This window comes from Osmerus mordax, chromosome 21 (assembly GCF_038355195.1).
Source record: "Osmerus mordax isolate fOsmMor3 chromosome 21, fOsmMor3.pri, whole genome shotgun sequence".
Classification (NCBI taxonomy): Eukaryota; Metazoa; Chordata; class Actinopteri; order Osmeriformes; family Osmeridae; genus Osmerus; species Osmerus mordax.
This window is the reverse complement of record NC_090070.1, coordinates 12,672,300-12,690,248: the sequence shown is the minus strand read 5'-3', so window position 1 is coordinate 12,690,248 and position 17,949 is coordinate 12,672,300. Positions and strand designations below refer to the sequence as shown.

Here is a 17,949-nt window from a genome sequence, read left to right as displayed (position 1 = left end):
AACATGAGTATCTGTACTTCTACTTGAGTGAAGGATGTGTGTACTTTCGGCATCTCTTACAAAACAATAAGGTGGGTGGAACTCATCGAACGCATGAAAATACTAACGAAGAGGAGAAGAGGTCCTGGAGTTAATCTGTTTGTCCACTAGGCGGTGTTAGCGGCATTTGCAATGAACAAACGTAATTATTTCAGAAGCAGGTCCCATATACAAACATACTTTTCTATAACTTTCTTTTTTTCTCTCCCTACACAAACATAGCCAACAATCTATTACTGTTGTACTTTTAGATGGTGACCCAAATTCCATGTGCTTTAAACAGCTGATTGGCCGCTTCAGGGACGTATGTTTGTGTGCGTGTGTATGTATGCGCGTGAGTGTACTGATTCCTGAGATGGTGATCTGGTTGGAATTCCCTGGCATTACGACACACACACACACACACACACACACACACACACACACACACACACACACACACCGGATGAAGTACGTGACTGTTTATCCAGACATATCTCACATTGATAAACACACACTCAACTCTAAACGATCACCACCTAGCCCAAACACGTTGTTTCCTTATCATGTATACGCGCACACAGGAATTTTGGGCCCCATAAAAAACATTTTAAAAAGTTTATCATTTATATTCGTTTTTTTATTTTTTGGGACCCTTGTCAGTCAAGGTTAGGGTTGGAATTGTCCTAACTTCCCCCCCTATACGGCGCCCCTGCGCGCACATATCACACACGACTCTTAACTCGGAGTGAACTATTTAGCCTCGATCCAGAACCTTACGAGCTGGCTTTGACCTGTTGGCCCAAACCCAACATACCGATGCAGCCAGAACAAACTTGTATTTGTTTGTTTGTGGCTAACTTCTAAGTTTTCAAAAGTTGTATGTTTAAATTAAGTAGCATGGTCTGTGCAGTCTGTAGAGTAAACATTCACGTTATGAAAGGTAGGCGTAGGTAAAAAATATAGGAAATGTGGGCTATAATAGTCAATTCTGTTTTTGTAACTAAGTGTGGCACTGGTTACTAACTTAAAAACTATCCTATTTCACATATTTTTTGTAATTTTTTAGTAGGCCTAGTGGTTAAGATGCGTTTCATAAAAAAAAATACTTTTGACTGCCATTGTGCCGCTCAGATTCTCATTTAAACCAATGCGGAAGTGTACGTAGCGTAGCAGTACTGTTGGAAGTGTATTACGGTTGTCGAGCTAGGGTTTAACCCCTAACTCGGCGTAGAAACAACGTAGGATAGGCGAATGCCAGAGCCTTCTCCTAACAACACTTTAACTGCTTTTGTCACGTTAGCGCCGCTTGACTTTCAGAAGAAAGTTTCACCCTGGTAAAGAATGAGGTGAAGTTGTCTCTCTTAAAGACACAGCACGTTTGTGTTCTGTCTGAGGTGTGGTTGCTGGAGGTGCGTGTCTCTTTAAGAGCCGCGGGGAACTTTCATGAAACGGTGATGAAACTGGGGGTTCTGAGGTTGTCCTCTGGAGCGTGTGGTCCACGGAAGCGGGCCCCTTAGCTGATTTTTCTGGTGCCTACAGGAACCGAGTGGCGACCTTTGGATCTACCGGAGTCGAGCACGAGGAGGCAGCTCCTTCGACCTCGGTGGCAATTGGCTACTCGTGCACTCTCGCGACTCCCATTGCCTCGGTCTCTATCTATTAATTTCCTATCACGCGTCCTGCAAAGACTACAGCCAGACGAGACACACATACGTATTCAGTTCACCGCACACACCAGCCACGCACGCACTATGCGGCGCGTGTACGCTCGTACTCAGGCAACCCAAAGTCCCTCCCGTGTCGTCACCAATCATCGGCATGTCTGAAGATTAACGAGACTATCAGACTCACTGCGGAGCGAGAGATCACAGACTACATAGCCAACTTCCCCGTGTGTTGAGGCGGATTGAAAGCTTGTCCCTCACCGCAGGCGCAGCATCGGATCGCGGACCGTAAACAGAACCGCGAGTTGTATTCTACAGCCTACAGTGTAACCGGGAGATGACGGAGAAACGGATGTCGCGGTGGTACTTCGGGGGGCTTGCCTCCTGCGGGGCAGCCTGCTGCACGCACCCCCTGGACCTCATCAAGGTGAGTGCACGCGGGAGCGGGGAGAGGCGGCTTGGTTCTGACCCGGTGCACAGCTGGACGGTAACCGAGTCAAACAAACCAGGGGAAGAAAATGTATATTTGACTAAATAATTCTGCTGAGCCAGAGAGATGGAGGGGGGAGGTGTGCGTGGCAGATGCAAGACAGGGAGAGATACTTTATTGTAAAATAACCGGAAGAGAATTGGGGGATTTATATTTTTCCTCTCCATCGCAACTGCCAGTCACATGACGAGAATGATGCGGATGTGTGTGTTTCCCGGCTGGTTAAGCATCCACATTAGCACGAGCTTGTCGGTTCACTGCCCCACTGATTAAATCTCAGTGCACCGGGGATCACGTTTCAGATATCGGTTACAATTCACTGTGAACAATCAGCTAGCGTACCGTTTCCCCACACGGTGGCTTACAGATGCATTGAATACAGGGTTCACGTGTGTTGATGCCTGTTAGGCCTCTAGCACTGGACGTTAGCTACAGAGTTCCCTGAGTAGAACTACTTAGATAAGCACGTCGGTATTTGTAGCGGAGTCACGGTTTATGCGCAGATTTAAATATGTGAGTGCAGATTTTCCTCTTTCCCAAGAGAGAGGGAGGGAGAGAGGGAGGGAGGGAGAGGGGGTGGGGTAGAGAGAGAGAGAAAACAATGTTAGTTGTAAAATAACCTGAAGAGAATTGGGTGAACCTTTGAATCTTAGTTAGACTCCAGACACTGACCTGACTAGTGTCCCTGTGTCACCTTTCACACACTTCCACACCTGCTTCTGATGGCTGCAGCGCACACTCACTCACACAAACAAAATAGGTTCATTCAGTGTGAGGACTGAGTCATTCCTGTGTTCTCTCTGCCAGAGACACGGTGAGGTCACCCAATGCCACCTTGCCATCCAGATAGACAAGAGCTGGCTCTGGTGTCCCATGTCTGGTGTGTGTGTGTGTGTGCCGTCTGGTGTGTGTGTGGATATGTACTAATATATTTTTATGAATATATTATATATTACACGTCCGTTTAAATTCCATAAGTATCTGCCACATGGGTAGAGGGATGAACGACTGAAATGTGAAATGGAAGGAGACAGCGAGGTGAGAGGGGGAGGAGTCGCATGAACAGGTGATTTAGAAAAGGTGAGAAACAGGGATGGGGAGAGAAAGAGAGCTAAAGTACATGTGTAAGAGAAAGAAGGGAGGAGAGGAGGGGAGAAGGAGAGAGAGAAGAGGGGACAATGAGAGAGAGAGATGGAGAGAGAAGGAGAGAGAGATAAAGACTAGTTGAAGGACTCAGTGGCCTTTGGAACTGAATCAAGCTGATTGGCTAGAGAAAAGTCTGTTCTGATTGGCCAGAGCAAGGTCAGCTCTGATAGGCTTGGTTTGATTGGCTGAAGTAATGCTTGGAACTGAGTTCATCCAACCCTATAGATAAAACCCACAGAGACATGTGTGTTTGTGTGTGTATATGCAGACGTGTTTGTGTTTGTGTTTCACAGGTGTCTCATAACTCATAAGTCACAGTGTTTACAGTTACCAGAAGGTCAGCTGAGCTATAAACACTCTTCTGTGTGTGTGGGGTGTGTGTATTGGTATGTATGTGTGTGTGTGTCTGTCCAGGTCCACCTCCAGACTCAGCAGGAGGTGAAGATGAAGATGGTCGGCATGGCGATGCATGTGGTGAAGAACGATGGTCTGCTGGCTCTCTACAGCGGCCTCAGCGCCTCCCTCTGCAGACAGGTGTGTGTGTGTGTGTGTGTGTGCGTGTGTGTGTGTGGGGGGGGGAGCAGGGCTAGTGCTAGCAGCCCTGTTTCTAGAGGATGAATAGACCTGATCTGCTCTAAAGTCTGAAGACACATGGAAGGAATGAAAAATACTTTTCCTCTCTCTTCTCCTCTCTTCTCTGTTCTCCGCTCCCCTCACCTCCCCTCCTCTCTCCTACCCTCCTCCTCTCCTTCTCTCCTTCTCTCCTCCTCTCCTCCTCTCCTTCTCCCCTCCCCCCCTCCTCCAGATGTCCTACTCCCTGACCAGGTTTGCTATCTATGAGACGGTGAGGGACATGCTGGGCAGCAGCAACCAGGGGCCCATGCCCTTCTACCAGAAGGTGCTGCTGGGAGCCTTCGGAGGTACACACACACACACACACACACACACACACACACACACACACACACACACACACACCCAACCATACACACGCACACATACACACACACACATACACCCATACACACACACCCATACACACACACCCATACACACACACACACCCATACACACACACGCACACACATACACACACCCATACACGCACACACATATACACTTTGATTTACACACACATACACTTTCACACACACATACACACACCCACACACACACACATTTTAAACATGTTTACACACACACACACACACACACACCCTGAGATGTCTCTCTCTCTGCAGGCTTCACTGGAGGGTTCATCGGTACTCCTGCAGACATGGTCAACGTCAGGTGAGACAAACAGACATGCAATACACACACATATGAAAAAACGCACACACAAACATACACTCACAGACACACGTTGACACTTTGCTGACAGTCATGTGCTATGCTGTGTGTGTCTTCCTCACAGGATGCAGAATGATGTCAAACTGCCCCCTGAACTCAGGAGGAAGTGAGTGTGTTCATGTTCGTGTGTTTGTGTACGTGCCTGTATGTGCATGGTTGTTTATCTCGGGTGTTGGTGTGTGTGTGCATATATACATATGAATTGGTGTGTGCGTGTGTGGTTTCTGTATGTGTGTGTGTGTGTGTCTGACTCTCTCTGTGTCTTCCAGCTACAAGCATGCTGTGGATGGACTTGTCAGGGTGTTCAGAGAAGGTGAGCTGTCTGCTGTCTGACACCTGACCCCACGCTGTGATGGTGTGTGTGCCTGTGCATGCTTGTGTGTGTGTGAGAGTCCTTACCGTGTGTGTGTGTGAGAGAGAGAGCCCTGACCATGTGTGGTGTGTGTGTGAGAGAGAGAGAGAGAGAGCACTGACCGTGTGTGTGAGAGTCCTTACCGTGTGTGTGTGTGAGAGAGAGAGAGCCCTGACCATGTGTGGTGTGTGTGAGAGAGAGAGAGAGAGAGAGAGAGAGCTGACCGTGTGTGAGAGAGAGAGCTGACCGTGTGTGAGTGTGAGAGAGAGAGCTGACCGTGTGTGTGTGTGTACAGAGGGGATGAGGAAGCTGTTCTCAGGAGCCACCATGGCCTCCAGTAGAGGAGCTCTGGTCACAGTGGGACAGGTGAGACACCTCTCTCTCTCTCTCTCTCTCTCTGTGTCTCTCTGTCTGTCTCTCTCTCTGTCTCTGTCTGTCTGTCTGTCTGTCTCTCTCTGTCTCTCTCTCTCTGTCTGTCTGTCTCTCTCTGTCTGTCCCCCCTTTATCCATAACATTGATCAGGTAACATTCTAAAAGTTGAATCCCTCATCTCCTCTCCGCCCACCTCCTCCCCCCAGCTGGCGTGCTATGACCAGGCCAAGCAGCTGGTTCTGGGGACGGGAATGATGGGAGACAACATCCTCACTCACTTCCTGTCCAGCTTCATCGCTGTGAGTGTCCTTGCCTTTCATTGGTCAGACAGGTCGCAATGAGGTCCACGTTGGTTGGACGGTTTGGCGTGAAACTTTAACTTTGGTGTTCCACTCTCTCCTCCTCTCCATCACTGCCTCATCATCCCATCTCTTCTCTTCCTCCTCCAACCCCTCCTCCCTGCCCCTGCCTCTTCCCCCCCCCCTCCCTGCCCCCCCCCCTCCAGGGTGGCTGTGCCACCTTCCTGTGCCAGCCTCTGGATGTGATGAAGACCAGACTGATGAACTCTAAAGGAGAGTACACGGTGAGCACTGCCTCTCTCTCTCTCTCTCTCTCTCTCTCTCTCTCTCTCTCTCTCTCTCTCTCTCTCTCTCTCTCTCTCTCTCTCTCTCTCTCTCTCTCTCTCTCTCTCTCTCTCTCTCTCTCTCTCTCTCTCTCTCTCTCTCTCTCTCTCTCTCTCTCTCTCTCTCTCTCTCTCTCTCTCTCTCCCTTCTTTTCTCTCTCTCTCCCTTCAAACCTCCTTCCTTCCATCTTTCCTATCCATCTAAACGTGTGTGTGTTTCTCAGGGAGTGCTTCACTGTCTGAGAGAAACTGCCAGGCTGGGACCTTCGGGCTTCTACAAGGTCAGCTACACACACACACACACACACACACACTCAGGGTCTGGTTCTAACTGTCCAGTGGTGTTTCAGGGTCTGGTTCCAGCAGGGATCCGTCTGGTCCCTCACACGGTTCTGACCTTCATCTTCCTGGAGCAGCTGAAGAATCAGTTTGGCATCCGGGTCATCTCCTGAGCGCCTGGCTCCTGACCTCTTGATCCATCGCTGATCCATGGCCAGTCAAACTTGGAGGGAGGGAGGGAGGGAGGGAGGGAGGAGAGGAGGGAGGGAGGGAGGGAGGGAGGGAGGGAGGGAGGGAGGGAGGGAGGAGAGGAGAGGAGAGGAGAGGAGGGAGGGAGGAAGGAAGGAGAGGAGGGAGGGAGGGAGGGAGGAGAGGAGAGGAGGGAGGGAGGGCAGTTGTCATTCCTTTTGATCTGTCTTTCCAGCTAGTTTCGTCACTCTGTCTCTCCATAGCTCCCCCCCTCCCTCTTCTCTCCCTCTCTTCATCCCTCTCCCTCCCTCCCCCCCTCTCTCCCTCCCTCCATCCCTCTATGCTGCAAGTCAGTTTGACAGTAAGCAACGGTTAACGTTCTCACGCCACAACCAGTCACCGTGGGGATATCCATAGCAACCTCCCTCTAAGCCAGGGAGGAGTGGTCTCCAGCTGTACCCCGAGCCATGACATCATCAACACAAGACTGTACCCCAAGTCATGACATCATCAACACGAGACTGTACCCCAAGTCATGACATCATCAACACAAGACTGTACTCTGAGCCCATGTGGTCATCATCAACTGTAACTATTAACAGCCTCTTTAACAGTGTAGCTTCACCTCCTGAATGAATGACATCCTTGGTTCCGATGAGCTTAAAAAGATGTATGTAGTTACGAAATGAAAAATTATGAATCAAATTACCGGTAATCAAATTATTTTTTAAAGGAACTGTAAGGCTAACCTAAATCATGTTACATACATATGAAACTATAACATACTAATAACATACTACATGTAAAACAAAAACATACCTGATAATGTGTATGTACACTACAACACACCTTGGTGCCAACACTCATCGTACAGCAATGGAGTAGACACACACACACACACTTGCGCACACACACACACACTTGCGCACACACACACACACTTGCACACACACACTTAATAACATTTCTGAAACATCTCTTATTGTTGATGTTTCTTGTACTCTGTGGGTATTGGAGCTGGAAGACTTCTCTCAAAAGAAATATTATTGATCTCTCACTTTGCACGTGATTTATGGGAGTGGCAGGGTGACACAGGATGTCATAAGGGGTCACAATCTTTATTTGCATTCAGCTCTGTGTGTTCCTGTGACGTGCCAGCCACCGACACACAGTAAAGTTAAACATGTTTCTGGTTTGCTGGAGCCAGTCTGCTAGCTGGTGAATGTAGACTTTATGCACCTGATTCAACAGAGAAAGAGTTCTAGCTGTTCCTGTCTGTGCCAGCCTGCTGGGGTGCCTTACAGCCAGTGACCTGCAGGGGGCAGTGTGGTGCTGTGAGTGAGTGGGAACCGTGTGGATGAAGTGAGTGAATGGGTACAAATACTACTCTTGAGGAAATGTGTGTGTTCGTGTCCTGCTTTACAGAATAATGTGATTTGACTAGTCAGGTACTGGGAACTATACACGCGAATGAGACTGGAAGAATTCCGAACTAATTTGTTTGTATTAATTTGTAGATTGTAAACTAAATGTTTTTTTGGGAAATAAATGACTAATGAAAAGGCAGTTGTTTTAGTGTCCCGTGAGCAAACGAAGACAGCTCTCTCCCCTCTATCCCTGTTTCTGATGTTAAGATCAATGATTTGATTAGTAAAGTGTTCAGAGAACAGAAGCCAGATCTCACACAGTGTCAGAATCAGAAAGGGATTTATTCGCCATGAAAGTTTGCACAGACAAGGGATTTGCTTTGGCAGGAAGGTGCATACATTAAACATTTAAACATATAGGAATCTTATAGGAATCTCTCTGTGTGACAACCACAGTGTCTGAAGCTGAAACTGACTGAGCAACACACACATTTACATTTTGTCATTTAGCAGACGCTCTTATCCAGAGCGACTTACAGTAAATACAGGGACATTCCCCCCGAGGCAAGTAGGGTGAAGTGTCTTGCCCAAGGACACAACGCCATTTGGCACTGCCTGGAATCGAACTGGCAACCTTCAGATTACTAGCCCGATTCCCTAACCGCTCAGCGCTAACCTGACTCCCTTGCTTTGCTTTAGACGCACACATTTATTTATTAACACCCAGCTATAAATACAGACCATGTCGATAAGAGTTGACCTTGAATAATGTTTTATTTGCTTGTCTACAACGTGACACTTTTCAAATGTGAGGTTGTTTATGTGAAGTGACCTCTGCAGCAGGTTGTTCAGCTGCAGAGTCCAGGACCTGGTCAGACCAACTGCACTTCAAACTGTTCTGTGGTGTTGTAACGTTGTGAGAGAGTCTCTGGTGTGTCTCAGTCACCCTACCCCGAGGAGGGCTGCAGGTCTTCACGTAACTGGGCCATGGAGTAGACGAGATCTTCCTCTGGAGAATCTTGGCTCTGGCCAGGAGTGGACAATCTTGCAGGTTCTGCAGCATCTTCGGGTCGCTGGGCCATAGAATACACCAGATCTTCTGGAGTTCCGTTTGCTGAGGTCACAGTGGGAGGAGCTGGGAGGATTCTAGAATCTCTGTGTGTCACAGTGGAGTAGATGACAGGGGCGGGACCATCCGGGGAGATACCCACAGTGGAGCAGCTGGGATTGATAGCGTCTTTGTGGAAGATCACAGTAGAGTAGCTTGATTCTTTAGCGAAGCTAACGCTGTTATACAAGTCATTGAGGATGCTAGCAGAGCAGCTAGCAGAGCAGCTAGCAGGCCTCGCTGAGGGAGAGGCGACACTAGAGGCACCAGCAGGGAGAGAGTCTGTCTGTCTGTCCTGCTCTCTGATCTCATCGTACACACAGTCACCCTGGAGACAACAATAAGAGTGTTTAGAAGGTATTCATCTGTTGTAATTGTTATTGTTATACATCATTATGACAGCATTATTATGATTCTTCTTCTTATGATTATACATCTTATTATTACTATGATCAACATGATAACAGATCCATCCCAGCTGTGACGTGTTGTAGCAGGTCTGACCACTAGAGGGAGCTCCACCCCCAAACTTTCATCCCAGACGAACCCTGTCTAGGACCCAGAACCACCCCCTCCAATGTACCCTGGACAGCTGATCTGACTGCTAGCTGTGAGCAAGATGGCCGACGTTTCACCTCACACTTCCATAAGCACCATCTTGCTTACACTCATCCTGCTCAGCTAGATCTGTGCTACATCCAGCGCTTTGCTGTGGGGGTGAGGACAGCTGAGAGGCTGTACAGTGTGAAGGTGTGTATTTACATGTGCACTGTGTGTGTGTGTTGATGTGTAGAGCTAGGTCCTGGTGCAGGGTTGGAACCCTCTCACCTGTCCTGCAGCATGGTTGTCGAGGGCCAGGCAGTCAGAGAGCTCTGTCGGCTTCCTGTTTCCTGCTCTCCACTTCCTGTAGAACACCAGCAGGGTCAGAGCCAACACGGTCACCGTGACGACCAGGCCAACGCCGGCATACACCACCAACATACCTGACGAGAGAGAGAAAGAAAATTTGAGAGATAAAAGGAAATAGCACAGTGTTTCAGTGTCGGATGTTGACAGTAACATACACTGAAAATTATCAGTGCTTTATCACCATGACATCACTTCCTCTGGGGCTGTGAAACCAGAAAGCTGCCAAAATATGAACTATTTCACTCCATCTCCATAAACCGAGGAACTGTGTATGAACCTCTATAAGCCTATTCATAAGCTATGATATGGCAACATTACAATTTACAATAAATTAATTATATCGATTGTAAATTTAATTACGTTTTATAAAGGGATTATTAAATTTCCTTGCGGTTAGAGGTTCAATATGCATTGGCCTATTTTATGTAGATATTTGCGCTTAATTTGTAAATGTATACTGTTGCTTTAAGAAAGTTTAGTCTTGGTGCGGTGCGGACTGGAGAGTTTATTTCTAGTCGGATTCAAACAACGCAGTATCATCTTAGGTAGTTTGTGTTTTGTTTCCACATTTAACTTAAGTTAACGGTTATTTGTAAGGTCTTTGGATTCCATGTGTGTAATAAAGAATATCGTAAACACCTTTTTACGACGGTGTTCTGTGGAGGTATAAAGTAGCGATTGAGCTAGCCGCTACTCAAGCTAACCAGATAACCAGCTAACGCTAATCACTCTTTAACCAACTCAATGGAGAGGCAAACACAGTATAGCAGATTGTTACCCCATTCAGATGATGTATTTTCCAGGTCCTTAGTGGTCAGAGACGTGGTAGGGAGGTTAGGAGATGTTGCAGGGAGGTTAGATGACGGTGTAGGAAGGTTAGATGACGGTGTAGGAAGGTTAGATGACGGTGTAGGAAGGTTAGATGACGGTGTTACAGGTCTGGGCTTCACAGTGGAGGGTCTAGGTGTAGCTGTGTGATGGAGAGAAGGGTGGTAGAGGTCAAGAGGTTAGTTTTTTCCAATCAATGCAATACATATTCGGATACATTTTAAATGGTTATACTTTATGTTTCAATGCCAGTAAAGCTGTAAGCACTCTGGACACAGTCACAACAACATTAACATTGAAAATATGATGTGTGCCGACAACTTTCATTTCAGAAATGTATCAGAGAACGATGTATAGATGTCTGACTTTCTCTGTTACAGCAAGTGAGCAGGGCTGAAATAGCGGCACATTCAATGTCTCAACACTGAGGTCTACATGAGTGAGGAGGTGGAGCTGAACTCACCCTTCCTCACTGTCAGATTCACCTCCTGGTGTAGGTCTGGGATTAGTACAGATCTCCTCACTCCACAGTGGTACCTCCCTGAGTCTGAGTTCTGCAGTCCAGAGATGGTCACAGTGAAGGTACCATCTCTACGGTCATCGATCTCATATCTTCCTTTCTGTTCATAGTTCTTCCCCCCCTTAGTCTGCACTAGAATGTCTCTGTTGTCAAATCTATCCTTACAGAAGTACTTATCATTATCCGTGACGGGCAGCACTGCATTGTCCATAGTGCACCTGATCACAACCTTTCCTCCTTCCTCCCCAGATGCCTGGATCCCTGCTGACACCTCCACACACACAGCTGTCAATCACACACACACACACACACACACACACACACACACACACACACACACACAGCTGTCATCTCAAACACTCAGTACAGAAAACCAAAAAGACAAGATATTGACCAGACAGACAGACAGACAGGACTCACCAGAGAGCAGACAGCAGGACACAACCAAGTGGGTTTTCATCCTGACTAGTTAGTTACTCCAACCCACTAGTCAGTAGTTGCTATAGTTACTGTCTGCTAAACCCTCTGAACAACAAGCAGTCGCTCCAGCTGGAGTTCTGAGTTCAATTTCTATAAATGATCAGTACTCAAGTTCTGCTTCCTCAATGCTCTCTCTTTAATATACCTTCCACCCTCCCTCCCTCTCGCTCTCCCTCCCTCCATCACAGCTCAGGACCCGCCTACAAAAACTGAAATCTTTCTCCTCATTGGCCGTGTTCTCTGTCAGTCAGTCTGACGATGATGATGTCAGTAAAGTGTACAGCAGAGATGCTCGATAGCAACTTCTCTAAATGTGAACCACAAGAGAACAGAGCTGGCTGTGTGTGGTTAGCTATGTGTGACAACAGCAGGGTCAACTCTCTTTACTACTGACACACAAACACACGCCTGATCAACAGTCTACCAAGCATAGGTTTAATTTACATTACATTTACATGTATTCATTTAGCTGACGCTTTTATCCAAAGCAACTTCGAAGAGAGAGCTTTCAAAAGTGCATAGGTCAATGATCATAAACAACGAGATAGCCCCAAAAACATTGCGGGTATCCAAAACATGAAGCATACATTGTGAAAAGCAAATAAGTGCCAATGGGAAGAAACATAAGAGCATTTACTTTAATCCAAAATACAAATAGTTCAATAGTTCCTTTTACATAGAACCCAGAACAGACCAGTTGTGAAGGATTTGTGTTTTAGAAAGTTTTGTTACAAGAACACTGTTCATCCGCTGGGCTGCTAACATTAGAATGTGTGTGGTGTGTGAATGTGTATGTTTGTGTGTCACATACTGTATGTGTGTGGTGTGTGTGTGGTGTGTGTATATGTGTGCGTATATGTGTGTGTGTATGTGTGTGTGTGGTGTGTGTATATGTGTGCGTATATGTGTATGTGTGTGTGTGTATATGTGTGTATAAGTGTGTGTGTATGTGACATGATGCAACAGGAGGCTTAACTTCCCTTTCCTGAAACTGACTCTGAGACACACCACGTTATCAGATATTCAGGTTTTATTTACATGCCTGGTGAAAGGGTACAGCAGATATTTGATAACATGATATTTCTCCATATTATCACCAGACTGTGAGCACCAGGTTACTCAGCAACGGACTCTGGAGGGTGTGTGTGTGTGTGTGTGTGTGGGGGGGGGGGGTTAGGCTTGGGTTCTGGGTTACAGACACTGTGGCTCAGGTGTCCTTGGTGACAAGGTTGAGGTGTTGGTAGGTGGGGTCTGTGTCCATGGTGACAGGGTTGAGGTGTTGGTAGGTGGGGTCTGTGTCCATGGTGACAGGGTTGAGGTGTTGGTAGGTGGGGTCTGTGTCCATGGTGACAGGGTTGAGGTGTTGGTAGATGGGGTCTTTATCCATGGTGACAAGGTTGAGGTGTTGGTAGGTGGGGTCTGCGGTTAGGGTCATGGTAAGATGTGGATCTGGAATTGAGAGAGAAAATGAGAGAGAGAGAGAGAGGGGATGAGAGAGATAGGGAATGAGACAGAAATAGAAAGGAGAGAGATGGAAATGAGGAGAGAGAGGAGGAGAGAGAGGGGAGAGATGGAGAGGAGGAGAGAGAGAGGAAGAGAGAGGGAGAGATGGAGGAGAAGAGAGAGAGGAAGAGAGAGGAAGACAGGAGAGATGGAGAGGAGAGAGAGAGCGACGAGGTGGAGAGAGAGAGGAGAGAAGGAGAGATGCAGTGTAGGAGAGAGGGAGAGAGGAGAGAGGGAGGAGAGAGAGAGGGAGAGAGAGGGGAGAGAGAGAGGAGAAAGAGGAGAGATGCAAAGGAGGCTCATAAGGGGGATCATCCTCCTCAGTGAAATTTCATAAAAATATCACTTTTTTAAAAGTTTGACATTTGAGATAAAATAACACTAAATATATTAATATGTCGCAGACAAATGTAGACTGAAGGTCTACAGTAACTCAACAACACTGTCTGTAATAGAACTATGGTACATCTTGAAGACAGATAGCCTCCGTCCTCCTCTGCCTGCTTTGACTTCAATACATTTACATTTACATTTAGTCATTTAGCAGACGCTCTTATCCAGAGCGACTTACAGTAAGTACAGGGACATTCCCCCGAGGCAAGTAGGGTGAAGTGCCTTGCCCAAGGACACAACGTCAGTTGGCTTGACCGGGAATCGAACTGGCAACCTTCAGATTGCTAGCCCGATTCCCTCACCGCTCAGCCACCTGACTCCCTTTAATTTCAATACCAAACCTAGCGGCTGGTGGGCCGAACCACCCGTCCATAGAAATGCTTGGTAATTAAATAATACTACTTTCAGAGGACGTCTTCCCACCAATCAAAACCTTTGTAGTGTGAACTGATAGTTTTAGTATTTATGCATTTTAGTAATATTATTCGAGCCTACTGTACTGCTACCTTAAGAACATCGGCATCACAAAAGCAGGGAGAATGTATGCCGACGTAAGAATAGATTCAAGCTTCTGGGCTTAAACTGTATCGACTGTTGTGTTAACGTTGCTGTACTACGATCGATAAACTAACGGTGTGATGATAATATTATATTTGTTATTTGGACCCATGGAAGATGTGGATCAACTTCAGACGTATTACTTTACCCTAGTTATATAGTTACCGTCGCATTTGGTTGCTAATTGGGTTGTTGCCACAAACAACATGCCTTAGGTTGTTTTTTCTCCTGTCATACACCTTTTTTTGTCACCAGCCGCAGTAGGGAGGGAAGGAGGGAGGGATTTACCTTGGGATATATTGTGTCTCACAAGAAACAATCCCACCAGAAGTCACGGATCCTGAATTGACCGATATATTGAACACAGAAGAGGACATTTTGAAAGCTTTTGTGTTTTATTGAATTTTGCCACAGAGAAGGTTTCATAAAAAGAGTGTTTTTCTCTCTTCGCTTTATCTTTCTCACACACACACACACACACACACACACACACACACAACACACACACACACACACACACACACACACACACACACACACACACATACACTACATGTTCACACACACACATCACAGACATATGCAGACAATCACAGAGGCACACACACAAGCAGTCACAGAGACCAACACACACAGTGCCGGTCCCAGCACATTTGGTGGTAGATAGATGGTGTCGTAAAGGGCGGAGCCAACTGCAGTGCATTCTGGGTCAGCTGCAGTGCATTCTGGGTCAGCTGCAGTGCATTCTGGGTCAGCTGTTGTGCATTCTGGGTCAGCTGCAGTGCATTCTGGTTCAGCTGCAGTGCATTCTGGGTCGGCTGCAGTGCATTCTGGGTCAGCTGTAGTGCATTCTGGTTCAGCTGCAGTGCATTCTGGGTCGGCTGCAGTGCATTCTGGGTCCACCGGTGGCCCAGGCTGATGAGAGGGGCTTTGGTCTTCACTGCAGTCCTGTTCCTCCCCGCCGGACTGGAAAGATAATGTTTTGTTGTGTGTCTCTCTGTAACTGTGTGTGTATGTGTCTCTCTGTGACTGTGTGTGTCTCTCTGTGACTGTGTGTTTGGGTGTATGTGTGTATGTGTGTCTCTGTGACTGTGTGTGTCTCTCTGTGACTGTGTGTTTGGGTGTATGTGTGTATGTGTCTCTCTGTGACTGTGTGTGTCTCTCTGTGACTGTGTGTTTGGGTGTATATGTGTGTGTGTCTCTCTGTGACTGTGTGTGTCTCTCTGTGACTGTGTGTTTGGGTGTATGTGTGTGTGTGTCTCTCTGTGACTGTGTGTGTCTCTCTGTGACTGTGTGTTTGGGTGTATGTGTGTGTGTGTCTCTCTGTGACTGGTTGTGTCTCTCTGTGACTGTGTGTGTCTCTCTGTGACTGTGTGTTTGGGTGTATGTGTGTGTGTGTCTCTCTGTGACTGTGTGTGTCTCTCTGTGACTGTGTGTGTCTCTCTGTGACTGTGTGTTTGGGTGTATGTGTGTGCCTGTGAAGGAAGAATGACTCATTACTCACCTCCCCTCTGCTTCCTGTCTCCACATCAGTCATCGACACTACACAACACATAAGATGCAGACACGTGGGTGTTTAGTGTGTGTGTTCATGTGTGTTTGTGTGTGTGTGTTCATGAGTGTGTGTGTTCATGCGTGTGTGTGTTCATGTGTGTGCGTCTGCGTACCTGTCTCCTTGTTTGTCCTCCAGCGTGTGTAGAAGATGAGAGGAATGAGAGCACACACCAGGACAGCCAGGCTGACAGACACTGAGATGACCATGGACGTACCTGCCACAACCACAACAAACAGAGAGGGGAGGGAGAGAGACAGTGAGAGTGTGTGTGAGAGAGAGAGAGAGAGAGAGAGAGAGAGAGAGAGAGAGAGAGAGAGAGAGAGAGAGAGAGAGAGGGAGAGAGAGAGAGAGAATGGGGGTGGAGGGAGGGATGGAGTAAGTGAGTGAGGGAGGGAGAGAGTCAATGAGAGTGTGTGTGTGAGGAAGAGGGAGAGAGAGAAAGGGGGGGGAGAGTGTGTGAGGGAGAGAGTCAGTGAGAGTGTGTGAGGAAGAGAGTGAATGAGACTGTGTGAAAGAGAGAGTGAGTGAGGGAGAGAGAGTGTGTGAGAGAGTGAGGGAAAGGGAGGGAGAGAGAGTGTGTGAGAGAGTGAGTGAGGAAGAGGGAGGGAGAGTGTGAGAGAGAGTGAGTGAGTGAGTGAGTGAGAGGGAGGGAGGGAGAGTGTGAGAGAGTGAGTGAGGAAGAGGGAGGGAGAGAGAGTGTGAGAGAGAGTGAGTGAGTGAGTGAGTGAGTGAGTGAGAGAGAGGGAGGGAGGGAGAGAGAGTGAGTGAGGAAGAGGGAGGGAGAGAGAGTGTGAGAGTGAGTGAGTGAGTGAGAGGGAGGGAGAGTGTGAGAGAGAGAGACCTGTAAGGGGGGGCTGTGCTTGGGGCCGTGCAGTCTTGTGGACCAGGGTGCTCTGTGTGGATGAAGCTGTTGTTGCCACGGCAGCTGTTGTTGCCACGGTAGCCTGTGGAGAAGAAGCCCCAGGAGCTGAGCTCTCTGACCGGGGGGAGGGAGGGGAGGAGGAGGGAGGGGAGGAGGAGGAGGGAGGGGAGGAGGAGGAGGGAGGGGAGGAAGAGGGGGGAGAGGAGGAAGAGGGGGGAGAGGAGGGAGGGGAGGAGGAGGGAGGGGAGGAGGAGGGAGGAGGATAGGGGGAGGGTGGAGGATAGGGGGAGGGTGGAGGATAGGGGGAGGGTGGAGGAGATTGAATGGTGACTGTGGGAGCTTTCAGAGCACTCCAGGGTTGGTGGTGGAGGAGGAGGGGGGGAGGGGATAGGGAAAGGATGAGAAAGAATGGGGAAGAAGTCAGAGAGAGAGAGATAGAGAGGGGGGGGGGGGGGAGGGGGTTATCACAAGATCTGTGATCACATCACCATTTCATAATCAGCCAAAAATAAAGATACACTGAACTTCACTGTGTAGCATTCTACTACTGCTGTCTGGGATGCAGCCTGATGCACAGACAGACAGGCAGACCAACAAGGCTGGCAGGGTGGAGCTGATCATCACAAGACCACATCACAACTGTCACTAATCCAATGACACGTACACATTACCATGGCAACACCAGCACAAAGGTCAGGAAAACATGCAGACAGACAGGTAGACAGACAGACAGGCTTCTTACAGTCCACAATTGTCAGATGGACCTCCTGGTACGCGTCTCCCTCCAGGCCACACCAGTACGTCCCCGAGTCCGACTGAAGCAGCCCGGAGATGGACACGGAGAACGCTCCAGACCCCCTGTCCTCCAGGCTGTACCTCCCTGAGGCAGCCCTCCTCCCCCCTGCCTGGCTGTCCACCAGCAGGCCTGGGCCCGGACACCGGCCCCTGCAGAACCACTTCCTGCTGTTGGCGTCCGTTAACGGGACGCCAAAAGGAGGAGGACACAGAATGCTGATCTCTCCTTCCACACGCCCCGTCGTCATGGTCACTGCTGAGCCCTCCGCACACAGGGCTGTGGGTTTCGTAATACACACACAGACACACACACACACACACATAGTTACTGAACTTAAGGTACCTAACCTGCTGTAGGCAACTATCAGAGACTGACAGACAGACAGGCATTCACACAAACAGACACACACACACACACAGACTGAAAGACAAAACACACACACACACACACAGACTAATTTGTGGCTGCAGCGCTGGTTAGATCTGAACAGTAGAAGTCTGTTATCCTCAGGAGAGAGAAGAAGGCTCTTCAGTTGGAACATGTTTGTTTATGTAACATTATCTCAGTGATTAGCTCTTCTCCTGT

The 17,949-nt window shown here is 48.1% G+C and overlaps 2 protein-coding genes across 2 annotated transcripts; one reads left to right on the top strand and one right to left on the bottom strand.

The window, feature by feature from the left end:
* Nucleotides 1-1,589: 1,589 nt before the first annotated feature.
* slc25a10b (solute carrier family 25 member 10b) lies at nucleotides 1,590-6,525 on the top strand. Its single transcript, XM_067259450.1, has 11 exons — nucleotides 1,590-2,112; nucleotides 3,736-3,855; nucleotides 4,127-4,241; nucleotides 4,563-4,611; nucleotides 4,736-4,777; nucleotides 4,941-4,984; nucleotides 5,319-5,389; nucleotides 5,602-5,694; nucleotides 5,901-5,978; nucleotides 6,242-6,298; nucleotides 6,368-6,525. Exons 1-11 carry the CDS (start codon nucleotides 2,023-2,025, stop codon nucleotides 6,467-6,469), a joined length of 861 nt encoding a protein of 286 aa, XP_067115551.1. The 5' UTR covers nucleotides 1,590-2,022; the 3' UTR covers nucleotides 6,470-6,525.
* A 1,776-nt stretch (nucleotides 6,526-8,301) lies between these two features.
* On the bottom strand, nucleotides 8,302-11,788 carry LOC136965345 (uncharacterized). The gene is made up of 5 exons (XM_067259457.1): nucleotides 11,638-11,788; nucleotides 11,161-11,502; nucleotides 10,648-10,839; nucleotides 9,785-9,943; nucleotides 8,302-9,299 (listed from the first exon to the last, which is right to left on the bottom strand). The coding sequence occupies exons 1-5, from the start codon at nucleotides 11,675-11,677 to the stop codon at nucleotides 8,800-8,802; spliced, it is 1,233 nt and encodes a 410-aa protein (XP_067115558.1). The 5' UTR covers nucleotides 11,678-11,788; the 3' UTR covers nucleotides 8,302-8,799.
* Between the last annotated feature and the right edge of the window lie 6,161 nt (nucleotides 11,789-17,949).

Bases quoted from the DNA above. Each gene is read 5' to 3' on its own strand.
- slc25a10b (XM_067259450.1), top strand. From the start codon at position 2,023: ATGACGGAGAAACGGATGTCGCGGTGGTACTTCGGGGGGCTTGCCTCC. The intron at 5,695-5,900 runs GTGAGTGTCCTT...CCCCCCCTCCAG, and splicing joins TCCTGTCCAGCTTCATCGCT to GGTGGCTGTGCCACCTTCCT. The intron at 6,299-6,367 runs GTCAGCTACACA...GTGGTGTTTCAG, and splicing joins GACCTTCGGGCTTCTACAAG to GGTCTGGTTCCAGCAGGGAT.
- LOC136965345 (XM_067259457.1), bottom strand. From the start codon at position 11,677: ATGAAAACCCACTTGGTTGTGTCCTGCTGTCTGCTCTCTG. The intron at 11,503-11,637 runs GTGAGTCCTGTC...TGTGATTGACAG, and splicing joins GTCCTGCTGTCTGCTCTCTG to CTGTGTGTGTGGAGGTGTCA. The intron at 9,300-9,784 runs GAGGGTTCCAAC...AACACTCTTATT, and splicing joins CCATGCTGCAGGACAGGTGA to GTTGTCTCCAGGGTGACTGT.